Genomic DNA, 21,863 nt, shown 5'->3' with positions numbered 1-21,863 from the left:
GGATGCCTCTAACAAAACACAGTGCTAGAGGTGTTTTATCTTCTACTTCACCCACAATGCACTTCTATTCCCCAATAATGTACATTTATACAATAACGCTTGTCTTTCACCCCGTCAGTGGGTGATGGCCCCTGAGGTGCAAGATGCGGCGTGTGGGTCTGTGTGGGGCCGGTCCCCGTATTCCCAACCAACACACACAGCAACCCAACCCACCACACAGCACAGACCCACTATGGCTCCCTGCCTCGGCCTTAATAGCAAACCTGACAACACGCTGTCAACTGACTTGTCTGCAATTGTCAAACATGACACTTTGTAATGTCACACACTCCAACACACACTTTCCCAGGCAAAGTGGTTATCAGAACCCCACTGCCTCCCATTTCCCTTCCCCTCCTATCGGAAAAACCTGGGGAATGTGAAAGTAAAGCCTAGTGTCTGAGATGAAATGTCAACAGCAGATTAGTCTCAACACCTCTGATCCTGGTTATGTCTGTGTATCTCCAGTACAGACACAGGGTACTGGATTATCAGCCTTCTGCCTGCTTCACCCAGAAGGGTCCTCCTGACTAATATTCACTCACCCACCGTTCCTCTGCCAGACAGACCGGTCTTTACACTGAGGCTGGAGACCAGAACCATCTGGTCCAGAGGAGAGGGCTGCCTGACTGACATGTGAGATCCAGGTACATGTTGGTATCACCCAACCCCAATCCTAACCCAACCTTAACCATTAGGGGGATTGGAAACATCTGATCCTATATCAGTGGTTAAAGGAAACGTTTACTTACTCGGACTTGGGAATCAGGGTTTGGCCATTCATAGGATATCCAGCACAAACCTCCAATAGAACAGGAACTACTTTATGAGGCAGTTAGGGACAGTAAAAAAACAACTAACCACAGCACAGACAGCGCAGCGAAGACAGCCTTTATTATGGGGTGCAGACAGTAGAATCAGGGATCTTAAAAAGCACAGAGGATAAGCCAACATTCCACTGGTTAAACACCAGAGTGCTAGAATTACTAAAACAATTCTTAGTAAGACAGCCTTGAATTGTTTATCAAGGTGTCGGCTGAGGCTGTGGAGGAAATGAGTAGAAAGAGAAGGGAGAGAACAAGCCAACCTTAGAGCCTCATCAGAGATGCTATGAGGGCTACACACCAGGGGTCTGGGTAGGGCTGTGTGAGAGGTGTGTGCTCACACCTGGACCAACGAATGGATACCCTGAGGTTTAGGACATTCACTCAATCTATGTCTCTAGCTAAAGACCCTGGGACTATAACATTGCCTGATAATGCAGAATATACCTCAGTTAAGCTGCATTTTGTTTTTTCTTGTGCCAAAATGTGTAAATACACATACGTCGTGCCTACAGTACACACGCGGAAGATTGGACTTATCCTCTCGGAGATGGATGGAGTGGGTAAATAGCTCTTGTGTTCTCAGAAAGATACCGGCACACAGAGACAAACACAGGCCCACTCTGTCTTTGTAGATCACAGGATCAAACACTAACTCCAGCAGCCGCTAATGATAGAGAGAGAAGAGAGGGAGAGAGCGATGGAGAGAGACCATGAGAAAGCTTTAGAGCGGGAAGCCATCTGTTTTATGTAGCCTTCTGATTTGATTAGATTTTTGGAGAACGCCGTGGATGACTTTGGTCATGTTGTTTGATGTTTTCTATCCTTGTTCTCCTGTAGGGTCACTGGGGCAGGTTATATGCTGTTGCTGTAGTTGTTGCTGTCCAGCTCTCACACACAACATGTTGTCGTTTCATGCATCACTGGAGGTGTTCTCGTTTCATGCAACCCTATTGCTTCCATTTCAAGCAGAAGCAAATCTGGGCCCAAGGTTATTCTGAACTTCTCCTTTAAATGCCATGACCTTCAGTTTAAAGGCCAAGATGAATCTGCTCATTTGGCCGGATGGAATAAGCAAGTCGATGGATCTCACGGAGGTGTCGGATGATGGCTGGACCCACACACACACCATGATGCTCAAAGTCTGTGTGGGAGAGTTTAGCCCAGCGGGGCTTTAAGTACATGTGTGTGTGTGTGTGTGTTTATGCGTGCGTGTGTGCGTGTGTGCACGTGCACGTCCATGTATGTGTCAGTGTCAGTGTCAGTGTAGGGCAGGGCTACACCCTGGAGTCTGTATCCCTGCCTGCCACGCAGCACTCCTTCTGGGTCAGTTCCACCCTCCTACCGCCTGCAGCCCCCACACAGACCCTCTACAACCTCCCACACGGGGGTTTCTCAGCAGCAGGAGGGCTATAGAGAGTGGGGAGGTGACTGGGAGTAGGCGGGCAAAGCAATAACATTCAACATTCATTTCAAGTATGATAACAGGTAATAGAGTATGATCTTGTCCATCTTAATTATCATTCTCTATTATTGGATTGATGAGACCAGGATAAAGTCAAATGCCACGGTGGCATTATAATTTTGTTTTACTTCCCCGCCTCTCTCGTTTTCTTGTTGGTGAGATTGGATTGTTGTTTTCTCTGCAGAGATAGAAGACAGACAGGAAGAGAAGAGAAGCGGAGTCTTGACATCTGGGAGGGAAGAGAGGTATTGAGAGGAGACTGGCACTAAACAATAGTCAGACTGATCAACATAACAGAGAATCCGTGTGTGAGTGTTATGAGGACTCCCATCCAAAAGGTTAACATCATTTGGCGAGCATCCAAAAGTTTCTACTGACTAATGGCCTTCAAATGAAGTCAAACGGCCATAACATCAATGTGCCAGAGGATAGGGGAGGACACTGCATCGGTCTCACAGAACAATGATTCATGCCTTAGCGTGACTATATCAAAAGCAATATTACCATGGCAACCTTTACTCACGGATCACACATTAAGGAGATGGTGACTGTGTCAAAGTGAATGTGAGAGGCAGATTTGACCTGCAGCTCAATTGGAAAAGCATTGCAGGGAAGATGGCGCCGACAGAGAGGGTCACCTCGCTTCAAGTCCTTAGGAAACTATGCAGTATTAGTTWTTTTTATGTACTATTTCTTACATTGTTACAAAACTTGTGGCAGGGTCTACAGGCAATCACGGACTTCAAAAAGAAAATCAGCCAACGTCACAGACACCAACGTCTTGCTTCCAGACAAACTAAACACCTTTGCCCGCTTTAAGGATAATATACTATCACCCTGACTACCGATTGCATTACTCATCTTATATGTATATACTGTATTTTATACCATCTATTGTATCTTGCCTATGCCGCTCGGTCATCACTCATCCATATATTTCTATGTATATAGTCTTATTCCATCCCTATACTTAGATTTGTGTGTATTAGGTAGTTGTTGTGGAATTGTTAGATTACTTGTTAGATATTACTGCACTGTCGGACCTAGAAGCAGAAGCATTTCGCAACACTCGCAATAACATCTGCTAACCATGTGTATGTGACCAATACAATTTGGGAACAGCAGCCCAGAGCTGTCTACACACACACACACACACACACACACACTACCTATAAGGCTATGCTCACAGGAAGGGAGTCTAATTGTCAGCAGGGTGTTTGATCCACAGCAGGGGCATCAGACTGGAAGAGTAGCTGAGAGACTGAGGAAACAAGGAATCAATGAGCACATCACAAACAAAACGACCTGCATCAACCTCCACTGGCCCCCATAGACTGTCTCTGGAAATAAGAGCTTCAAGGTCTACCAGAGTACCACATTAACCAGCATATTGATATGACCTCAACTTCAGTTCAGGTCTATTTTGTATAAGAGTTAAAAAGAAGACTAGTTTAAATGTTGGTCCCACACCAATCAAACTGTACCTTGCTCCTCAAATGCCAATGCTGCAGTATTGGTACTGGGCCAGTCAGTGCTGGGTGAGAGAACACATTCAGATAGGGGAGGACCTGTACACTATGTCAGGAATCAGGACTAATAAACTGCCTGTTTAACAAGTAATACCACATGGATGGCCATTTATACAATTTCATTGTGACACTGTAGACTATTCTAGTTTTGCGGGGATAGGAGGCCGGCAATTTATTTTGTCTCGCCTAGAACGGCAGAATGGCCAGGACCGGGCCTGCATCAGCATCATATCAGTCTTAACATAGCCGTGATGCTCATCCATAACTTTGGGCTGCAAAATTCCGGTAACCTTGCCAAAAATCCCATGTTTTCCAGAAATCCTGGTTGGCGGTTTCTGGATTTCCTGCTTTTATTCCTTCCTGATTTCTGGAAAATCTGTGAATTTTGCGAAAGTTACTGGAATTTTGCAACCCTATCCATAACCAACCTTTCCCTAAATAGGAAGACGCATCATAAAACACCAGACACAGGACACCGCAGTGCATACTGCATATTCTATACTGTATTTAGAAACTGTAAGGTCCGGTGCTGGTTCTAGACAGGGTGGAGTCTTAGAAAGGCCATAAGCTCTGAGTCACCCTAGAGACGCAGGCCTTGTGTTAGCCAATATAAGTGTAATAGAAAGATTGACAGCATTAATAATGAAGGAAGCCCATCTACAGTTGAGGTCAGAAGTTTACATACACCTTAGCCAAATACATTTAAACTCAGTTTTTCACAATTCCTGACATTTAATCTTAGTAAAATGTCCCCGTCTTAGGTCCGTTAGGATCACCACTTTATTTTAAGAATGTGAAATGTCAGAATAATAGTAGAGAGAATGATTTATTTCAGCCTTTATTTCTTTCATCACATTCCCAGTGGGTCAGAAGTTTACATACACTCAATTAGTATTTGGTAGCATTGCCTTTAAATTGTTTAACTTGGGTCAAACATTTCTGGTAGCCTTCCACAAGCTTCCCACAATAAGTTGGGTGAATTTTGGCCCATTCCTCCTGATAGAGCTGGTGTAACTGAGTCAGGTTTGTAGGCCTCCTTGCTCGCACACACTTTTTCAGTTCTGCCCACACATTTTCTATTAGTTTGAGGTCAGGGCTTTGTGATGGTCACTCCAATACCTTGACTTTGTTGTCCTTAAGCCTTTTTGTAACAACTTTGGAAGTATGCTTGGTGTCATTGTCCATTTGGAAGACCCATTTGCGACCAAGCTTTAACTTCCTGACTGATGTCTTGAGATGTTGCTTCAATATATCCACATAATCTTCGCTCCTCATGATGCCATCTATTTTGTGAAGTGCACCAGTCCCTCCTGCAGCAAAGCACCCCCACAACATGATGCTGTCACCCCCATGCTTCACGGTTGGGCTGGTGTTCGTCGGCTTGCAAGCCTCCCCCTTTTCCCTTAAACATAACGATGGTCATTATGGCAAAACAGTTCTACTTTTTGTTTCATCAGACCAGAGGACATTTCTCAAAAAAGTACGATCTTTGTCCCCATGTGCAGTTGCAAACCGTAGTCTGGCTTTTTTATGGCGGTTTTGGAGCAGTGGCTTCTTCCTTGCTGAGTGGCCTTTCAGGTTATGTCTAAATAGGACTCGTTTTACTGTGGATATAGATACTTTTGTACCCGTTTCCTCCAGCATCTTTACAAGCTCCTTTGCTGTTGTTCTGGGATTGATTTGCACTTTTCACATCAAAGTACGTTCATCTCTAGGAGACAGAACGCGTCTCCTTCCTGAGCCGTATGACGGCTGCGTGGTCCCATGGTGTTTATACTTGCGTACTATTGTTTGTACAGATGAACGTGGTACCTTCAGGCGTTTGGAAATTGCTCCCAAGGATGAACGAGACTGAAAGCAAATCTACAATTGTTTTCTTAGGTCTTGGCTGATTTGTTTTTCCCATGATTTCAAGCAAAGAGGCACTGAGTTTGAAGGTAGGCCTTGTAATACATCCACACCTCCAATTGACTCAAATTATGTAAATTAGCCTATCAGCTTCTAAAGCCATGACATAATTTTCTGGAATTTTACAAGCTGTTTAACTTCTCTAGGGTAGGTGAGACGCTAACGTCCCACCAGGCCAACATCAGGTAAAACTGCAGAGAGCTAACATTTTAAAAATACACCATTCGTTGTATTAAACATTCTTGTAAATACATGTATCTTACATCATTTAAAAGATGAACGTCTTATTAATCCAGCCGCTGTGTCAGATTTCAAAAAGGTTTACTGCAAAAGCAAACATGCGATTTTCTGAGGACGGCACCCCACACACACAAGTATTACTAGCATTTTCCAACCAAGCATTAGCGTCACGAAAGTCAGAAATAACAATAAAATAAATCGCTTACCATTGAAGATCTTCCTCTGGTGGCAATGCCAAGTGTCCTAACTACACAGTGAATGTTCGTTTTGTTTGATAAAATAATTTTTTATAGCCTAACACGAAACATTTGTAAACCGGTTGCGTCGTGATTTCCGTCTCATTCAACTTTGGACGAAGCATTCGTGGTAATTACACACACTAAACAAACGTTTATCCAGTCATGGTTGGTTTCATTGCAATCCTCTGGTTGTTACTAACACAACCATACATGATGGTTCTTTTCCCGGGACGTATTGACCGAAACAAACCGATTGGAAGACACCAATCAATGACCTCATTGCGCACCAATGGTAGGACCGGTCTATCGTTGATTGACTGTATTTTGGCCCAATGACCACTGATCATCTTGAAATCTAGCTTGGAAGATAGCCAATGAGCTGAGGTAAACGGCAATATGTAATGGTTATACGTTCGAAGACCAGCCTTTGTCGTAAACTCTGGCGTAAAAGAGGTTCATTCGCCATTGCAAATCCTACTTGACGGAGCCACGAGTGTTACGCATAGCAGTACATATTCAATAGCATTTTCAACAAGTTTATATATTTAAATTATGGCGAATAAATCAAGAAGAGCTAAAACAAAGTCTAGGTATACAGATTTAACCCAAATTATAGAGGAAATTGATAGAGACAGCGAGACCGAGTTTCTTCAGGAAGATTAATCTTTCAGCGAAGCTAGTTTCGACTCCCAGGCAGAAGAAATGTTTCTGCACGGCGAGGATGCCATGCTGGATTGGTAAGTTCTAATGCTAATGTCATTGTTTGAAATTAATATGAAATATTATTCATTTGAGATTTTTTTTTCATTTTCTTATTTTATTTGCAATATATAAAAATATCATCTGTAATGAAATGTGTAAAGTACATATTGGCAATACTGTGTGTGTGTGATATATTTTTTACATTTATTTTACATAAACATGGAATGGAACAGCACTTCACCATAGTGATTATGTTCCCTGTACTCTATATATATCTGTTTATTTTATGTGTTGATACAGGACTCATATGTGAAAGTATTGTTACTGATTTTTTAAATCTTTCACAGTGGCAGTGATTCTGATTATGAGCCGCCAATGTCTAGGTGTCCATCTCCCTCTGAAGCTGGTTCATCCAGCCGGACCCCCGCTGTCTCCGGCTCCACACCTACCCGGCCATCTAGAGTTGTGAAGTCAGTGACAAAGAAGAGGAGGTAGGGAAGAGAGAAACCTGCAGACAGAGGACCAGAGGGTTGTTGGCACTCTGTGTTAGAAGATGATGTGGAACCAAATCCACCAGTTTTTAGACCCAGAAGGCAGCCAGGACCTCAACTAGACATGACTGCAAAGTACATCCCCCTTCAACTTTCTCAACTGTTTTTCACCTCGTCAGTTGTTGATTCCCTGGTGGCGAACACCAATAAGTATGGGGCTAAGAAGCAGGCAGGAAAGAAAGAGGCATGGAAGACCATTTCCATGTCAGACCTTTTCTGCTACTTTTCAATGGTCATTTACATGGGGCTGGTGAAGTTGGAAACTCTAAGGGACTACTGGAAAACGTCAGCTCTCTATCAACTGCCTTTCGCCATGATTGTCATGTCTTCTAAAAGGTTTCTGACTATCTCACGGGCGCTTCACATCAGTGACCCAGAAGTTGATGGGGAGAATGACAAGAAGAGGCACACCAAGGCTCTGTAAAATAAAACCTCTCTACCCCAGCATCGTTGATGCCTGCAAGATACTTATTTTCAGCCCGCCCAGAACCTGTCCATCGATGAGAGGATGGTAGCCTCAAAGGCCAGAATCAGCCTCAAACAATACATGCGTAACAAACCAACCAAATGGGGTTACAAACTGTTTGTTTTGGCTGATTCTGTGTGTGCCTACACTTGCAATTTCTTTGTTTATGAGGGGAAAAACAGTTTTGCTACCGGTAATGGACTGAGTTATGATTCCGTTATGGAGTTATTGGATTGTCAACTGCTGGGGAAGGGCTACAAACTGTTTGTGGACAACTTCTACACAAGCCCTACCCTGTTTACAGAGCTGAGGAAGCGGGAGGTGTGGGCTTGTGGCACCATTCGTACCAACAGGGTGGGATTTCCAAAGACCAAGGTGAACGACATGCCTAAGCGGGCTGAGCGGGGTACCATGCGATGGATCCGTGAAGATGGCCTGCTGTTTGTGAAGTGGATGGATACCAGAGAGGTGGTCATGTGCTCCAGTATCCACAAGTCCTTCAGTGTAGATCACATCGTCAGGCGTGTAAAGGACGGTGCCGGTGCATGGACCACAAAAAAAGGTCCCCATTCCAGCTGCTGTGAAGGACTACAACAAGAGCATGGGAGGTGTGGACCTGTCAGATGCGCTGATAGGATACTACAATGTTCTCCACAAGACCATGAAATGGTACAAAACATTTTTCTATCATTTCATTGACATTTCATTGACATTGCTGTGGTGAATTCCTTCATCCTCCAGAAGGAAATGGCCAAGAGCTGTGGACAGCCCCCCCATCTCACAGCTAGCCTTCATCCAGGAGCTTGCTAGCTACAGCAAGTCCACTGCAGCACCTTCTGCTCCAACCAGTGGTGTTCACCTGCCCAGATTCATCTCTGCAGGCATGAATGTGCCTCAGGGCAAAAAGAGCACAGTAGGGAGACGTCGTTGTGCCCTTTGTCACAGGAAATGCCCCATCACCTGCACCACCTGTTCAGTAAGCCTCTGCTTTACAGCAGAAAGAGACTGCTATGGGCCATGGCACCAGCAGCACAATATTGTGTAGAGGACTGAGGGTTTTCACAATATTGTAAATAAAAAAATGTGTAAATAGTTACCCTTGTTATTTGTTTGTTTATTATTATTTATTTTTTAAATAATTTTTTTCATATATATATTTATTTTTGGGGGGTGTGTTAGAATAGCATTTATGTATTTTGTATATAGTTCTTTCCTTCAAAATGTATCACTGTACCAATTCGGCCACTTGGGTACATTTGTGTGGGACACCTGGGTGACTTCATGCTCAATGTCATGTAGCTCGCTCATTTTTGAAGTTATGTCTAAAACTTTGCTCAGTTATTGTTGCCATCTTATGTTCTTCATTCAAATCATCCACAGCATCCTATCTGTATGTTTGGCTGTTCTTGGTCATTTGAAAGATGATGCAGCAACAATAAAAAACAGAAAACGTATGTTTATTTCCTTGTATTTTCTTCTACCAGATCTATTGTGTTATATTCTCCTACATTCCAATTCACATTTCCACAAAATTCAGAGTGTTTCCTTTCAAATGATACCAAGAATATGCATATCCTTGCTTCTGTGCCTGAGCTACAGGCAGTTAGATTAGGGTATGTCTTTAGGCGGAAATTGAGAAGAAGGGGGGTCCCCCAAAGAAGTTAAAGGCGCAGTCAACTTAGTGTATGTAAACTTCTGACCCACTGGAATTGTGATACAGTGAATTATAAGTGAAATAATCTGTCTGTAAACAATTGTTGGAAAAATGACTTGTGTCATGCACAAAGTAGATGTCCTAACCGACTTGCCAAAATTATAGTTTGTTAAACAAGAAATTTGTGGAGTGGTTGAAAAACGAGTTTTAAATCACTCCAACCGAAGTGCATGTAAACTTCCGACTTCAACTGTAGTTCTGGCCAAACTGCATGCCAACACACTCGCGCACACACATGTACACATGCATACACACATATACACACAGCTACTAATGTTAGGGCTGTCACAAGAGACTACCTATCGTATTGTCATTGAGTACAATGGGTCAGCCGGTTGCACACTGAGTGTACATCCCTCCTTTGGGGCCTAAACATCCTGAGAGCCTTACAGGAGATATGTATGACCACAGACGGTCCCAGAAATTACTGTTTTTTTTTGTAACAAAGGGAGGAGGACAACTAAAACATAAATAGGTAGGCCTATGTCTTTCCAAATGGAGCCCTGTCTTTGAGAGATCATTCTTATTACTCAGTCAATAACAGTCTGGTTATCAACAAATATGACTCTTCTAATATGAGGTGAGGTATTCAGGGCCCATGTTGTCATCCATGAAAATCAGTAGAAAGTAGGATACAGAGAGGAAACTCTTCATCTATAAGAGCATATGGACTGGGAGATGTCATTCACTGGAGCAAGTTCTATGGCTTTCTATGTAAGTATTTCATATAGTGTGGACACGTGTGCATGCGTGTGTGTGTCAGAGTTTGAGAATGTGTGTTAGTGGGTACATATGACGGGTGCAGAGCATTGCTGATGCTATCCTTGCTCTAAACCTATCATGCATGTAATAACTTTGATGGTAAAGGGGTATCTGTAAATGCAAAACACTAAAGTCCCCCCAAACAGGCTCTTAGCTGGCACAGTGGTGAGACAGACAGACATGTAATAGTAGGAAGGAGAATACAGTAGCAATGTAAGAACAACTGTGACAATATCATACCCCACACCCATTCCTGACAATCACTACAGAGGGATGTCTCAACACCCTGAGGAATACAAACACTTGCCGAAACATACTTTGAAATCCATTTGGCTGATCATTACGGCATCAGCGAACAACCTCACTCAGTAAAAGGATAGGTATCACACATGAACACGTTCAAAACACGCTTCCTCACAGCGCTGGATAGCTGGCTGGAAGTGAACTTCACAGTGAGTGGTGGCTGATTTGGTTGTTGTGGTTTTCTAGGTGAATACACCTGAAATCCTCTCGGTTCCAGCTCCTGCTACACTCATCAGGCCAGGACATTAAATATGGATGCTGTGGACAAGCAGAAGCAATTTTCTATGTTTAATTCAACAAATAATAACATCAAAAGAATATGAAGAAGAGCAGCAGGTGAATAAACCATGACAGGACTGGAGCTCTCAGGGTGCTGGAGCAAACTGAAGGTGCCACCATTCAGGAGAGAACAGAGAAGACGGGTCACCTCTATATCATCTATTAATGCAACTATCCACCAAACTAAACGCTAGGGCCACGAGTTGTGTCCTGATCAGGAGAAACTCTGGACCCTACCTATGTTATTGACTAAACTACACTGCGACATCATGGCCATGGGGTACAGTCGTATAGTGAATTAGCCTGGGTGCCAACTTGTTGCTGTCTTGGCGAGCCAATGACGCAGGAACAGTCTGTCATCCAGGAAAGTATTGCATAAAATCACATACACGCTGGAGCTTCAATATTGCGTACATTCTTGGCTGTAATTTCCCATGTTTCCCATTCTGTTGCTCCTCCACTAATATAGTGTAGAGATGCATGATCTTAAATTTGACCAGTTTCTCACAACAGGAAATATGAATTATTGTGTTGATTATAATTCATGGGACATTTTGTAGGGGTTACTACATCTTTTAGGGCAAATTAAGTCTGACATTTTAAAGTGAAAATTACACACTTTAGAAGCCTTTATAACCGTGAATATACTACAAGTGTGCATATCATGCTGTGCAGGAAATTTCCTGCTACAACAAGGTGATACAATGAATATCCTACAGTTCCATGTAGAAGGTAAAACAAAGCAGTAAAAGCAGCAGACCACTTTGATTGATGTCACGGTTGTTTCTACTCAGCTCTGGCAGTTCCAGTAACATCTTACAAAACGTGTATCCATTTCCTTAAAAGGCCAAGGCCAATAGCAACCACTTGAATCCACAAGATAAGAACAGATATTGACAAAATGTGTCATGTCATCTAAGCCAAGGCAAAACAGAGATCAAAGATCAGGCAGAGCCCACTGCAATCCCCTTAATATAGTATGCCTGTTCCTGCTTTTCCCCCTAATGTATTTCCTTTCACCATCAAGCTCTGCTCACACAGTCCACATACACACCCACATACGCACACTGCCGCTGTTTTTACATTGAATGCTGCAAAGGCACACACACCAAAAGTGACAGAAACGCATACACATGCCCCCACAGTAAATAATCAATTTGTCTTTGTAAAATCATTGAATAAATCAAAAATGTGAAATGTAAGGAGTTTGACTGTGTTGTCTGACATGCTGTTGTGTATTTCAGAGTGTCTGTGAGGCAGCTTGCTTGCTGCCAGAGTAGGTGGGGCAGAGATTAGGAGGGCTACACTAGAGAACAGGGGGGCTATTGGACTGTGGAGTGGGAGAGCTCCAGGGAGAGATGGGAGCAGCTCTGTAATTAACCGGCTTTTCTGACAGCCTGTAGCCTGGTCTCTGGGAGCCTGGAGCCGATAGAGCCTAGTGGGGCCAGGGCCCTAGGAGACAGGCAGGCTGAGCATATGGCCAGTGGGACAAAACACATGTACTTGAGTGTGGCAGAATGCATGAAACCCACTTTGCCAGACCACCCACTTAACCCTTCTGTTTCATTGTCAGACTTGCTAATGCCAGGAAGCCTCTCACTGGCTCTTGTGCTAAAACTCCACTGATTTCACCTGCCTTTAAGAGATATGACGGGCCGTAAAGAAGCTAGGCTCCCACCACCAGCCTGCCTCCTGGCAGTAAAGACTGTAGCAGAGTGGGACAGAGTGTAGTACTATAGTAAGAACTGTCACTGGAGGGAGGCTCCCCCCTCTCTCCTCCCCACCATGCTCAATTATTCATATGCCCAGTCACAGCCCTACTCCTAATCTAAACTCCAGCCTCACACCAGCCCTCTCAACATTACCCTCCATTATTCATTAGCCTAGCTGTGGCCCCCATGCATACCACTGACAGCACTAACCCCAATAACACACAGCCCAGACCTCACTCACATTGACTCCTCAGGCTAAGGATGTTAACAGTAGTGCGTTCATGGACAGACAGAGATGGGAACAGGGGGTTTAATGATCTGTCACAGCACCCAGGTCAAGTCATTGTCAGCTGATGGACTCGGACACACATTATGGGCCTTTCTCTGCCCGGAGTAGGACATGATGCTGTTTTCACTGCCCTGACATCAGCTATAGGCAGGCTAGCAGACACATAGCCTGCCCATGGTTATGTAACAGAAGACAGGCGTAATGTGGTGTGAGATTATTACTTGGTTTGATGGCTAGATCATTTTTGCTGATCTGCTTCCACTTGATGTAGTAGGTCCCTTAGTCATGGAACACCAAGGCGAAAGGCTACCGTTAGCATTCAACAGACGTCATAATGTAATTCTGAGTTAAGGTTTTATTGTGGTCTTGCATGGTGCTGAATGCAATCCATAATGCCATGTCAACAGTCAAACCCACTCAAGCTTTTCAGTAATTGTCTGCATGTGCTGACAGGGCTGTATCAGGGCAGTGAGCAGTGGGCAGAGACTCAGTTGTGTGCTGCTCTCTTGCCGCCTCCTCTGTGCCCGCCAACACACCTCTACAACAGATGGAGGGCTCAACAGACCAAAGTGCCACTCCCATGCCACACTGGCACTGTTGGCAGTACCTAAGCAACTGTCAGCACAAACATGGTCAGCGTCAGCCTAAAAATACTTCTCAACTACTAAACAGTTTATAKAGAAATCCACACAACCAGATGTATATTGTATAGCCTGGTCCCAGATCTGTACGTGCTTGAGCCAACTTCTCTGACTTTTGCATTCGTGATTCCATCAAAGAAAATGTTTATTGGTCGCATACACATACAGTATTTTGCAAATATTACCACAGGTGCAGCAAAATGCTTATGATAATTTGTATTACAATACAGACAAATCCCAAAAATATGAAGAAATTAAGAAATATCAGAACGAACAATGTCAGAGTGCGGAATATAAATATATATGTCTAGGATGGTGTGCATAGTATGGACAGTATGTGAATAGAAAAGGTGTGTACAGCTGTAGTTATATAGGATTAGTCTTGACTAGAATACAGTATATACATATGAAGTGGGTAAAAAAGTTTGTAAAGATTATTAGTGACCAATGTTCAATTACTATGTACATAGGACAGCAGTCTCTAAGGTGCAGGGAATAGTACCAGGTTGTAGCCAGCTATTAACAGTGACAAAATTCAGGGCAGGGTACTGGGCAGAGGCCGGCTAGTGGTGACTATTTAACAATCTGATGGCATGGAGATAGAAGCTGTTTTCAGTCTCGCGGTCCCTGTACTGTCTCCGGCTTCTAGATCGTAGTGGGGTAAACAGGCCATGGCTCGGGTGGCTGAGGTCCTTGATGATCTTCTTGGTCTTCCTGTGACACCGGGTGCTCTAGATGTCCTGGGAGGGCAGGCAGGGTTGGGCTGACCCTCTGGAGAGCCTTGCGGTTGTGGACGGTGCAATTTCAGTACCAGGCGGTGATACAGCGTCGGTGCATCTGTAGAAGTCTGTGAGGGTCTTCGGAGACAAGCCAAATTTCTTCAGCCTCCTGAGGTTGAAGAGGCGCTGTTGCGGATTGACCATTTCAGGTTGTCAGTGATGTGCACGATGATAAACATTAATATTTTCACCCTCTCCACTGCGGCCCCATCGATGTGGACGGGGGTATGCTCGCTCTGCTGTCTCCTGAAGTCCACAATCAGCTCCTTCGTTTGGTTGACGTTGAGGAACAGGTTATTTTCTTGGCACCACTCTGTCAGGGCCCTCACCTCCTCCCTGTAGGCTGTCTCGTCATTGTTGGTAATCAGGCCTACCACTGTTGTATCATTTGCAAACTTGATGATTGCGTTGGAGATGTGCGTTACCACTCATGACTGAACAGGGACTACAAGAGGGGGCTGAGCACACACCCCTGTGGAGCCTCTGTGTTGAGGATCAGCGTAGCGGATGGGTTGTTGCCTAACTTCACCACTTGGATTTGCCCTGTCAGGCAGTCCAGGACCAAGTTGCACAGGTTGGGGTTCAGACCCAGGGCCCTGAGCTTAGTAATGAACTTGGAGGGTACTATGGTGTTGAAGGCTGAGCTGTAGTAAATGAACAGCATTCTTACATTAGGTATTTCTCTTGTCCAGACGAGATAGGGCAGTGTGCAGTGCGATGGCGATTGCATCATCCGTGGATCTGTTGGGACTGTATGCAAATTGTAATGTGTCTAGAGTGTCAGGTAAGGTCCAGGTAATATGATCCTTAACTAGCCTCTCAAAGCACTTCATGATGACAGAAGTGAGTGATACGGGGCGATAGTCATTTAGTTCAGTTACCTTCACTTTCTTAGGTACAGGAACAATGGTGGACATCTTGAAGCAAGTGGGAATAACAGACTGTGATAGGGAGAGATTACATTTGTCCGTAAACACTCCAGCCAGCTGGTCTGCACATACTCTGAGGACGCGGCTTGGGATGCCGTCTGGGCCGGCAGCCTTGCGAGTGTTAACACACTTAAATGTCTTACTCACGTCGCCCACTGAGAACGAGAGCTCACAGTCCTCGTTTGCGGAGGTGGCCAGTGACACTATAGTTTCCTTGAAGTGGGTGAAGGTGTTTAGCTTGTAGGAGAGCAAGGCGCCGGTGACACACATACAGATGGTGCCGGTGGGCCACTCTACCTTCATATAATCCTAAATCAAAAGACCCTGCAATTCATATTTTTTTTTTTTTTACATATTTGACCCTATAGATCCCTTTATCAAGTAAGACAGACAGACAGACAGGACAGACAGACTCCAATCATATCACATCCAGGGCATTATGCATGCAGGGGGATGCCCCTGAATGAATCCATGTGTGTAAATGTCATCAGTAAATGTCAATAGCTTTTCTGGAGCCAGGCCTGAGGACATGGAGGCTCAGCATATGGGCCCAGGGACCCACCCCTACCTTAAATACATTCTTAATCAACTATAAAGTGCTCCTCTGTTTAGCGTGATGAATTAAACATAACATAACATCCAGCGCCGACAGAGATGGTCGCCTCGCTTCGCGTTCTTAGGAAACTATGCAGTATTTTATTTTTTTATGTATCATTTCTTACACTGTTACCCCAGGAAATCTTAAGTCTTATTACATACAGTCGGAAGGTACTATTGGACATAAGAGCAACGTCAACTTACCAACATTACGACCAGGAAAACTTTCCAGAAGCGGATCCTCTGTTTGGTCCACCACCCAGGACAATGGATTGGATCCCAGCAGGCGACCCAAAACAACGGCGCCACAGAAGGGGCAGAAGGAGGGGTCTTCTGGTCAGGCTCCGTAGACGGGCACATCGCCCACTGCTCCCGAGTATACTACTAGCCAATGTCCAGTCTCGTGACAACAAGGTAGACGAAATCCGAGCAAGGGTTGCCTTCAAGAGAGACATCAGAGACTAACATTCTCTGTTTCACAGAAACATGGCTCAATCGGGATACGTTATCAGAGTCGGTTTCTTCACGCAACAAACATCTCTCTGGTAAGAAGAAGGGCGGGGGTGTATGCCTTATGATTAATGAGTTGTGGTGTGATCATAACAACATACAGGAACTCAAGTCCTTTTGTTCACCTGACCTAGAATTCCTTACAATCAAATGCCGACCGCATTATCTACCAAGAGAATTCCCTTCGATTATAATCATAGTCGTGTAATCCCCCCCCCCCTGAAAGAACTTCATTGGACTCTATGTAAACTGGAAACCACATATTTTAACAAGGCTAATCTGAAAACAAGGCTCCCTTTTATCAGCATATCGAATGTGCGACCCCGGGATGGAAAAATTCTGGAACATTGTTACTCTAACTTCCGCGATGCATACAAAGCCTTCCCTCGCCCTCCTTGCAGCAAATCTGACCACAACTCCATTTGTTGCTCCCAGTCTATAGACAGAAACTAAAACAGGAAACGCCTGTGCTCAGGTCTGTTCAACGCTGGTCCGACCAATCTGATTCCACACTTCAAGATTGCTTTGATCACGTGGACTGGGATTATGTTCCGGAAAGAGTCGATCAACAACATTGATGTATACGCTGATTCGGTGAGCGAGTTAATTAGCAAGTGCATCGGTGATGTTGTACCCACGGCAACAATTAAAACCTTTCCCAACCAGAAACCGTGGATTGATGACAGCATTCGCGCAAAACTGAAAGCGCGATCCACTGCTTTTAAATCAGGGCAAGGCGACCGTAAACATGACCGAATACAAACAGTGTAGTTATTCCCTCCGCAAGGCAATCAAACTAGCTAAGCTTCAGTATAGAGACAAAGTAGAGTCGCAATTCAACGGCTCAGACATGAGAGGTATGTGGCAGGGTCTACAGTCAATTACGGACTACAAAAATAAAACCAGCCCCGTCGCGGACCCTGATGTTTTGCTCCCAGACAAACTAAACAACTTCTTTGCTTGCATTAAGGACAATACAGTGCCACTGACACGGCCCGCTACCAAAACCTGCGGACTCTCCTTCACTGCAGCCGACGTGAGTAAAACATTTAAACGTGTTAACCCTCGCAAGGCTGCAGGCCCAGAAGGCATCCCCAGCCGCGTCCTCAGAGCATGCGCAGACCAGCTGGCTGGTGTGTTTACGGACATATTCAATCAATCCTTATCTCAGTCTGCTGTTCCCACATGCTTCAAGAGGGCCACCATTGTCCATGTTCCCAAGAAAGCTAAGGTAACTGAGCTAAACGACTATCGCCCCATAGCACTAGTCAAGGATCATATCACCTCCACCCTACCTGACACCCAAGACCCACTCCAATTTGCTTACCGCCCCAATAGGTCCACAGACGACTCAATCGCAATCACACTGCACACTGCCCTAACCCAACTGGACAAAAGGAACACCTATGTAAGAATGCTGTTCATAGACTACAGTTCAGCATTTAACACCATAATACCCTCCAAACTCGTCATTAAGCTCGAGACCCTGGTTCTCGACCCCGCCCTGTGCAACTGGGTCCTGGACTTACTGACGGGCCACCCCCAGGTGGTGAGGATAGGAAACAACATCTCCACCCTGCTGATCCTCAACACTGGGGCCCCACAAGGGTGCGTTCTCAGCCCTCTCCTGTACTCCCTGTTCACTCATGACTGCGTGGCCATGCACGCCTCCAACTCAATCATCAAGTTTGCAGACAACACTACGTGGTAGGCTTGATTACCAACAACGACGAGACGGCCTACAGGGAGGTGGTGAGGGCCCTCAGAGTGTGGTGTCAGGAAAATAATCTCACACTCAATGTCAACAAAACAAAGGAGATGATCGTGGACTTCAGGAAACAGCAGAGGGAGCAGCCCCCTTTCCACATCAACGAGACAGTAGTGGAGAAGGTGGAAAGTTTTAAGTTCCTCGGAGTACACATCACGGACAAACTGAAATGGTCCACCCACACAGACAGCGTGGTGAAGAAGGCGCAACAGCGCCTCTTCAACCTCAGGAGGCTGAAGAAATTTGGCTTTTACAGATGCACAATTGAGAGCATCCTGTCGGGCTGCATCACCGCCTGGTACGGGAACTGCTTTGCCCACAACCGTAAGGCTCTCCAGAGGGTAGTGAAGTCTGCACTACGCATCACCGGAGGCAAACTACCTGCCCTCAAGGACACCTACACCACCCGATGTCACAGGAAGGCTAAAAAGAAGGAAGGCTAAAAAAAGATCATCAAGGACAATATCCACCCGAGCCACTGCCTGTTCACCCCGCTATCATCCAAAAGGCAAGGTCAGTACAGGTGCATCAAAGCTGGGACCGAGAGACTGAAAAACAGCTTCTATCTCAAGGCCATCAGACTGTTAAACAGCCATCACTAACATTGAGTGGCTGCTGCCAACATACTGACTCAAATCTCTAGCCACTTTAATAATAAAAAATTGGATGTAATAAATGTTTCACTAATCACTTTAAACAATACCACTTTATATCACGTTTATATACCCTACATTACTCATCTCATATGTATATACTGTACTCTATACCATCTACTGCATCTTGCCTATGCCGTTCGGCCATCGCTCATCCATATATTTATATGTACATATTCTTATTCATTCCTTTACACTTGTGTGTATAAGGTAGTTGTTGTGAAATTGTTAGATCACTTGTTAGATATTACTACATGGTCGGAACTAAAAGAACAAGCATTTCGCTACACTCGCATTAACATCTGCTAACCATGTGTATGTGACCAATAAAATTTGATTTTGAACATATACAGCACAAACATGGAGGACTTTTGACAAACACAGAATAGAGGACGACAGATTGTGACAACAGCCTAATCGGATGTAAGCCTTATGTACCACCACAGATTATGCATTATATTGACCAGATACTCCACCACCCGCTCAAACAATGAAAATAAATGTCTTCAAAAATGGAAAGCAGTCATGAGGCGGCAAGATCAGGTGGCACCCTTGAGAGGGCATATACGACTGTGATAACAGGCACAACTGTTAAATTGCCGGGATCTCACGTGTCCTACTTTTAAATATTAGTATACTCGTAACAACCTAAGCATTACGAAACTTCTAACCGATCAAATAAGCCACATGTAGCAAATAAACACATTCGACAAGCTCTCATTGACCTCTGTACAAAAACACCTCTTTTGGTGAGCAAACAACTACAACAAAAACATCACCTGCTGGAGAAAACAAATTTTGGGCCCAGTTACCCCTCTCGCTTCACCTCATCCTCTCTGGTACCACATAGGAATAAAGAGGACTAGGTAACCTCCAATGATGTATGGTACATACCATGATGTAGTTGCGGAGTTCGGGGTAGACTCTGTAGGGTGCCAGCCAGTGGGACAGGGGGGTGGTGGAGGGGAAGGTGGTGGTCACAGCCAGGGACACCTCGGGGAAGGACAGCACATTGAAGCCAAACTTCTCATACAGCTTCTGGAGCTCTTCGTCAGGCTTCTCATCTCCCTCGCTCAGGATACTGCCAATGATGTAGCGACACTGGTCATCGGGCACCTGTGTGTGTGTGTGTGTGTGTGTGAGACATTGAGATGAACAGGGGGGGGGGGGGGGGGGGGGGGGACACAGACGGATACCAAAATGAGACCAAAACACATGTCAAATATTAAGTTCAGTACATATACACTGTGTGAACAAAACATTTTGCTGGCCTATGTTGACTCAAATGCTTCCCACAGTTGTGTCGAGTTGGCTGGATGTCCTTTGGTTGGTGGACCATTATTGATGCACACAGGAAACTGTTGAGCCTGAAAAACCCAGCAGTGTTGCAGTTCTTGACACACTCAAACTGGTGCACCTGGCACCTACTACAGATGTAAGATCTTAACTGAATCACTTTTTTATTGCTTAATATTTTCCTACAATGAAAACTTGTGTATTTTAGGTTTTAAAAGGTTGTAATTTCCACTTGAAATGTCAAACATGATTTGCCCTAACGAAAAATGTATCAACCCCTACATAAATGTCCATTAATTATAATCAACATAATAATTCACATTTCCTGTTGCTGCAGGATTATTTTCCTGCTGAAGCAAACTGGCTCAAATTAAGATCCTACATCTGTACCATACCTGGTTCAAAAGGCACTTAAGTAAATATTTTGTCTTGCCCATTCACCCTAATGGTACACAAACACAATACATGTCTTAATTTTCTCAAGGCTTAAAAATCCTTYGTTAACCTGTCTTCTCCCCTTTATCTACAATGATTGAAGTGGATTTAACAAGTGACATCAATAAGGGATCATAGCTTTCACCTGGATTCACCTGGCCAGTCTATGTTATGGAAAGAGCACCTGTTCCTAATGTTTTGTACACAGTGGAAATCCCTATCCATCCTCCCAGTCATCCAATCAGACCAGCTAGTACAAGAGAACAACAGAAGGCAGAAGGAATGGTAGAATCTTTCAACATCAGTACGTGTGGACATCAGACAGCGAGCTGTCAATCACACTGGGCTCCAGTCTTGCTGCAGTCTGTCTGGTAGCTGGTGATAGTGACATAAGAATGGCACGAGGTCAGATCTCAGAGACATGGCTTCTGGGCTGGGCGCTGTTCCTGTAGGCCTGTGACAGTCTTCCTTGGTGTGACTGGTCCCGCCTGTGGATGCTGGCATGGCGCGGGGGCACAGATGGTATCTAGCGCTCTTCATCAACATCCCTGACAGCCCCACACACACACATCTTATAATTTAACCATCCACAATTCCTTTCTCTTGCTCCTTTCTTTCTCCCCACTACAGTTTTTGGAATAAACATGTTGATACCATTAAGTAGCCAGGCCTTGGTACAGGGGAATACAATATCAAAAAATGGTGAAGAAATTCACAAGTGTCTCTAGGTATGGGCTATAGTCTACTCCCCAACCAACAACACATCCCTTTAATTGCCTTCCTGACCAGTGGCTGGGCCATGCAAGTATTAGAATTAATCACAATGGCTGTGTTCCTAGCGGCTTAGTACACAATCAACAATAAAAACGGCCCATGTGGATGCTGCTTTTGTCCAGGCTGTCGATGTACAAGTTATATTGTCTTGGCTGCGTGTATCGCCCACCTTCCTACATGAGCATGATAAAAGGTGTTGGTTGTCAACAGGGCTTGTGTATAATGACTGGTTCCTGTCAATACTGCCAGGCTATGATAAGAAACAGCTACATCCATTTAAATAAAAGGAGAGATGGCCGCTGCCCTCCCACGGCTTCGTCCCACTATCTAACCATCTCTCCCTTTTTCGCTTAGTCTCGAAAACCCGACCCTGGGCAACAGTGACTAGGGTCTGGTTTCAATGACGGTCTCTTTTGGCAACTTCGATAAGGGGCCCTCTTCAGACAGACAACTCTCCAA

At 44.6% G+C, this 21,863-nt stretch overlaps 1 protein-coding gene across 1 annotated transcript in view; it reads right to left on the bottom strand.

Annotated features, from left to right (window-relative positions):
• LOC111970128 (testis-expressed protein 264) overlaps positions 1-21,863 on the bottom strand; it is a 140,867-nt gene that overhangs the window by 87,663 nt on the left and 31,341 nt on the right. Inside the window, exon 2 of the mRNA XM_023996650.3 lies at positions 19,794-20,015. Within this exon, the coding sequence (XP_023852418.1) occupies positions 19,794-20,015 (222 nt within the window). The remainder of the gene's footprint in view (positions 1-19,793; positions 20,016-21,863) is intronic.

Source organism: Salvelinus sp. IW2-2015, linkage group LG11 (genome assembly GCF_002910315.2).
Source record: "Salvelinus sp. IW2-2015 linkage group LG11, ASM291031v2, whole genome shotgun sequence".
Classification (NCBI taxonomy): Eukaryota; Metazoa; Chordata; class Actinopteri; order Salmoniformes; family Salmonidae; genus Salvelinus; species Salvelinus sp. IW2-2015.
Note: the sequence above shows the minus strand (reverse complement) of the source record. Positions and strands in the feature narration are given on the sequence as shown.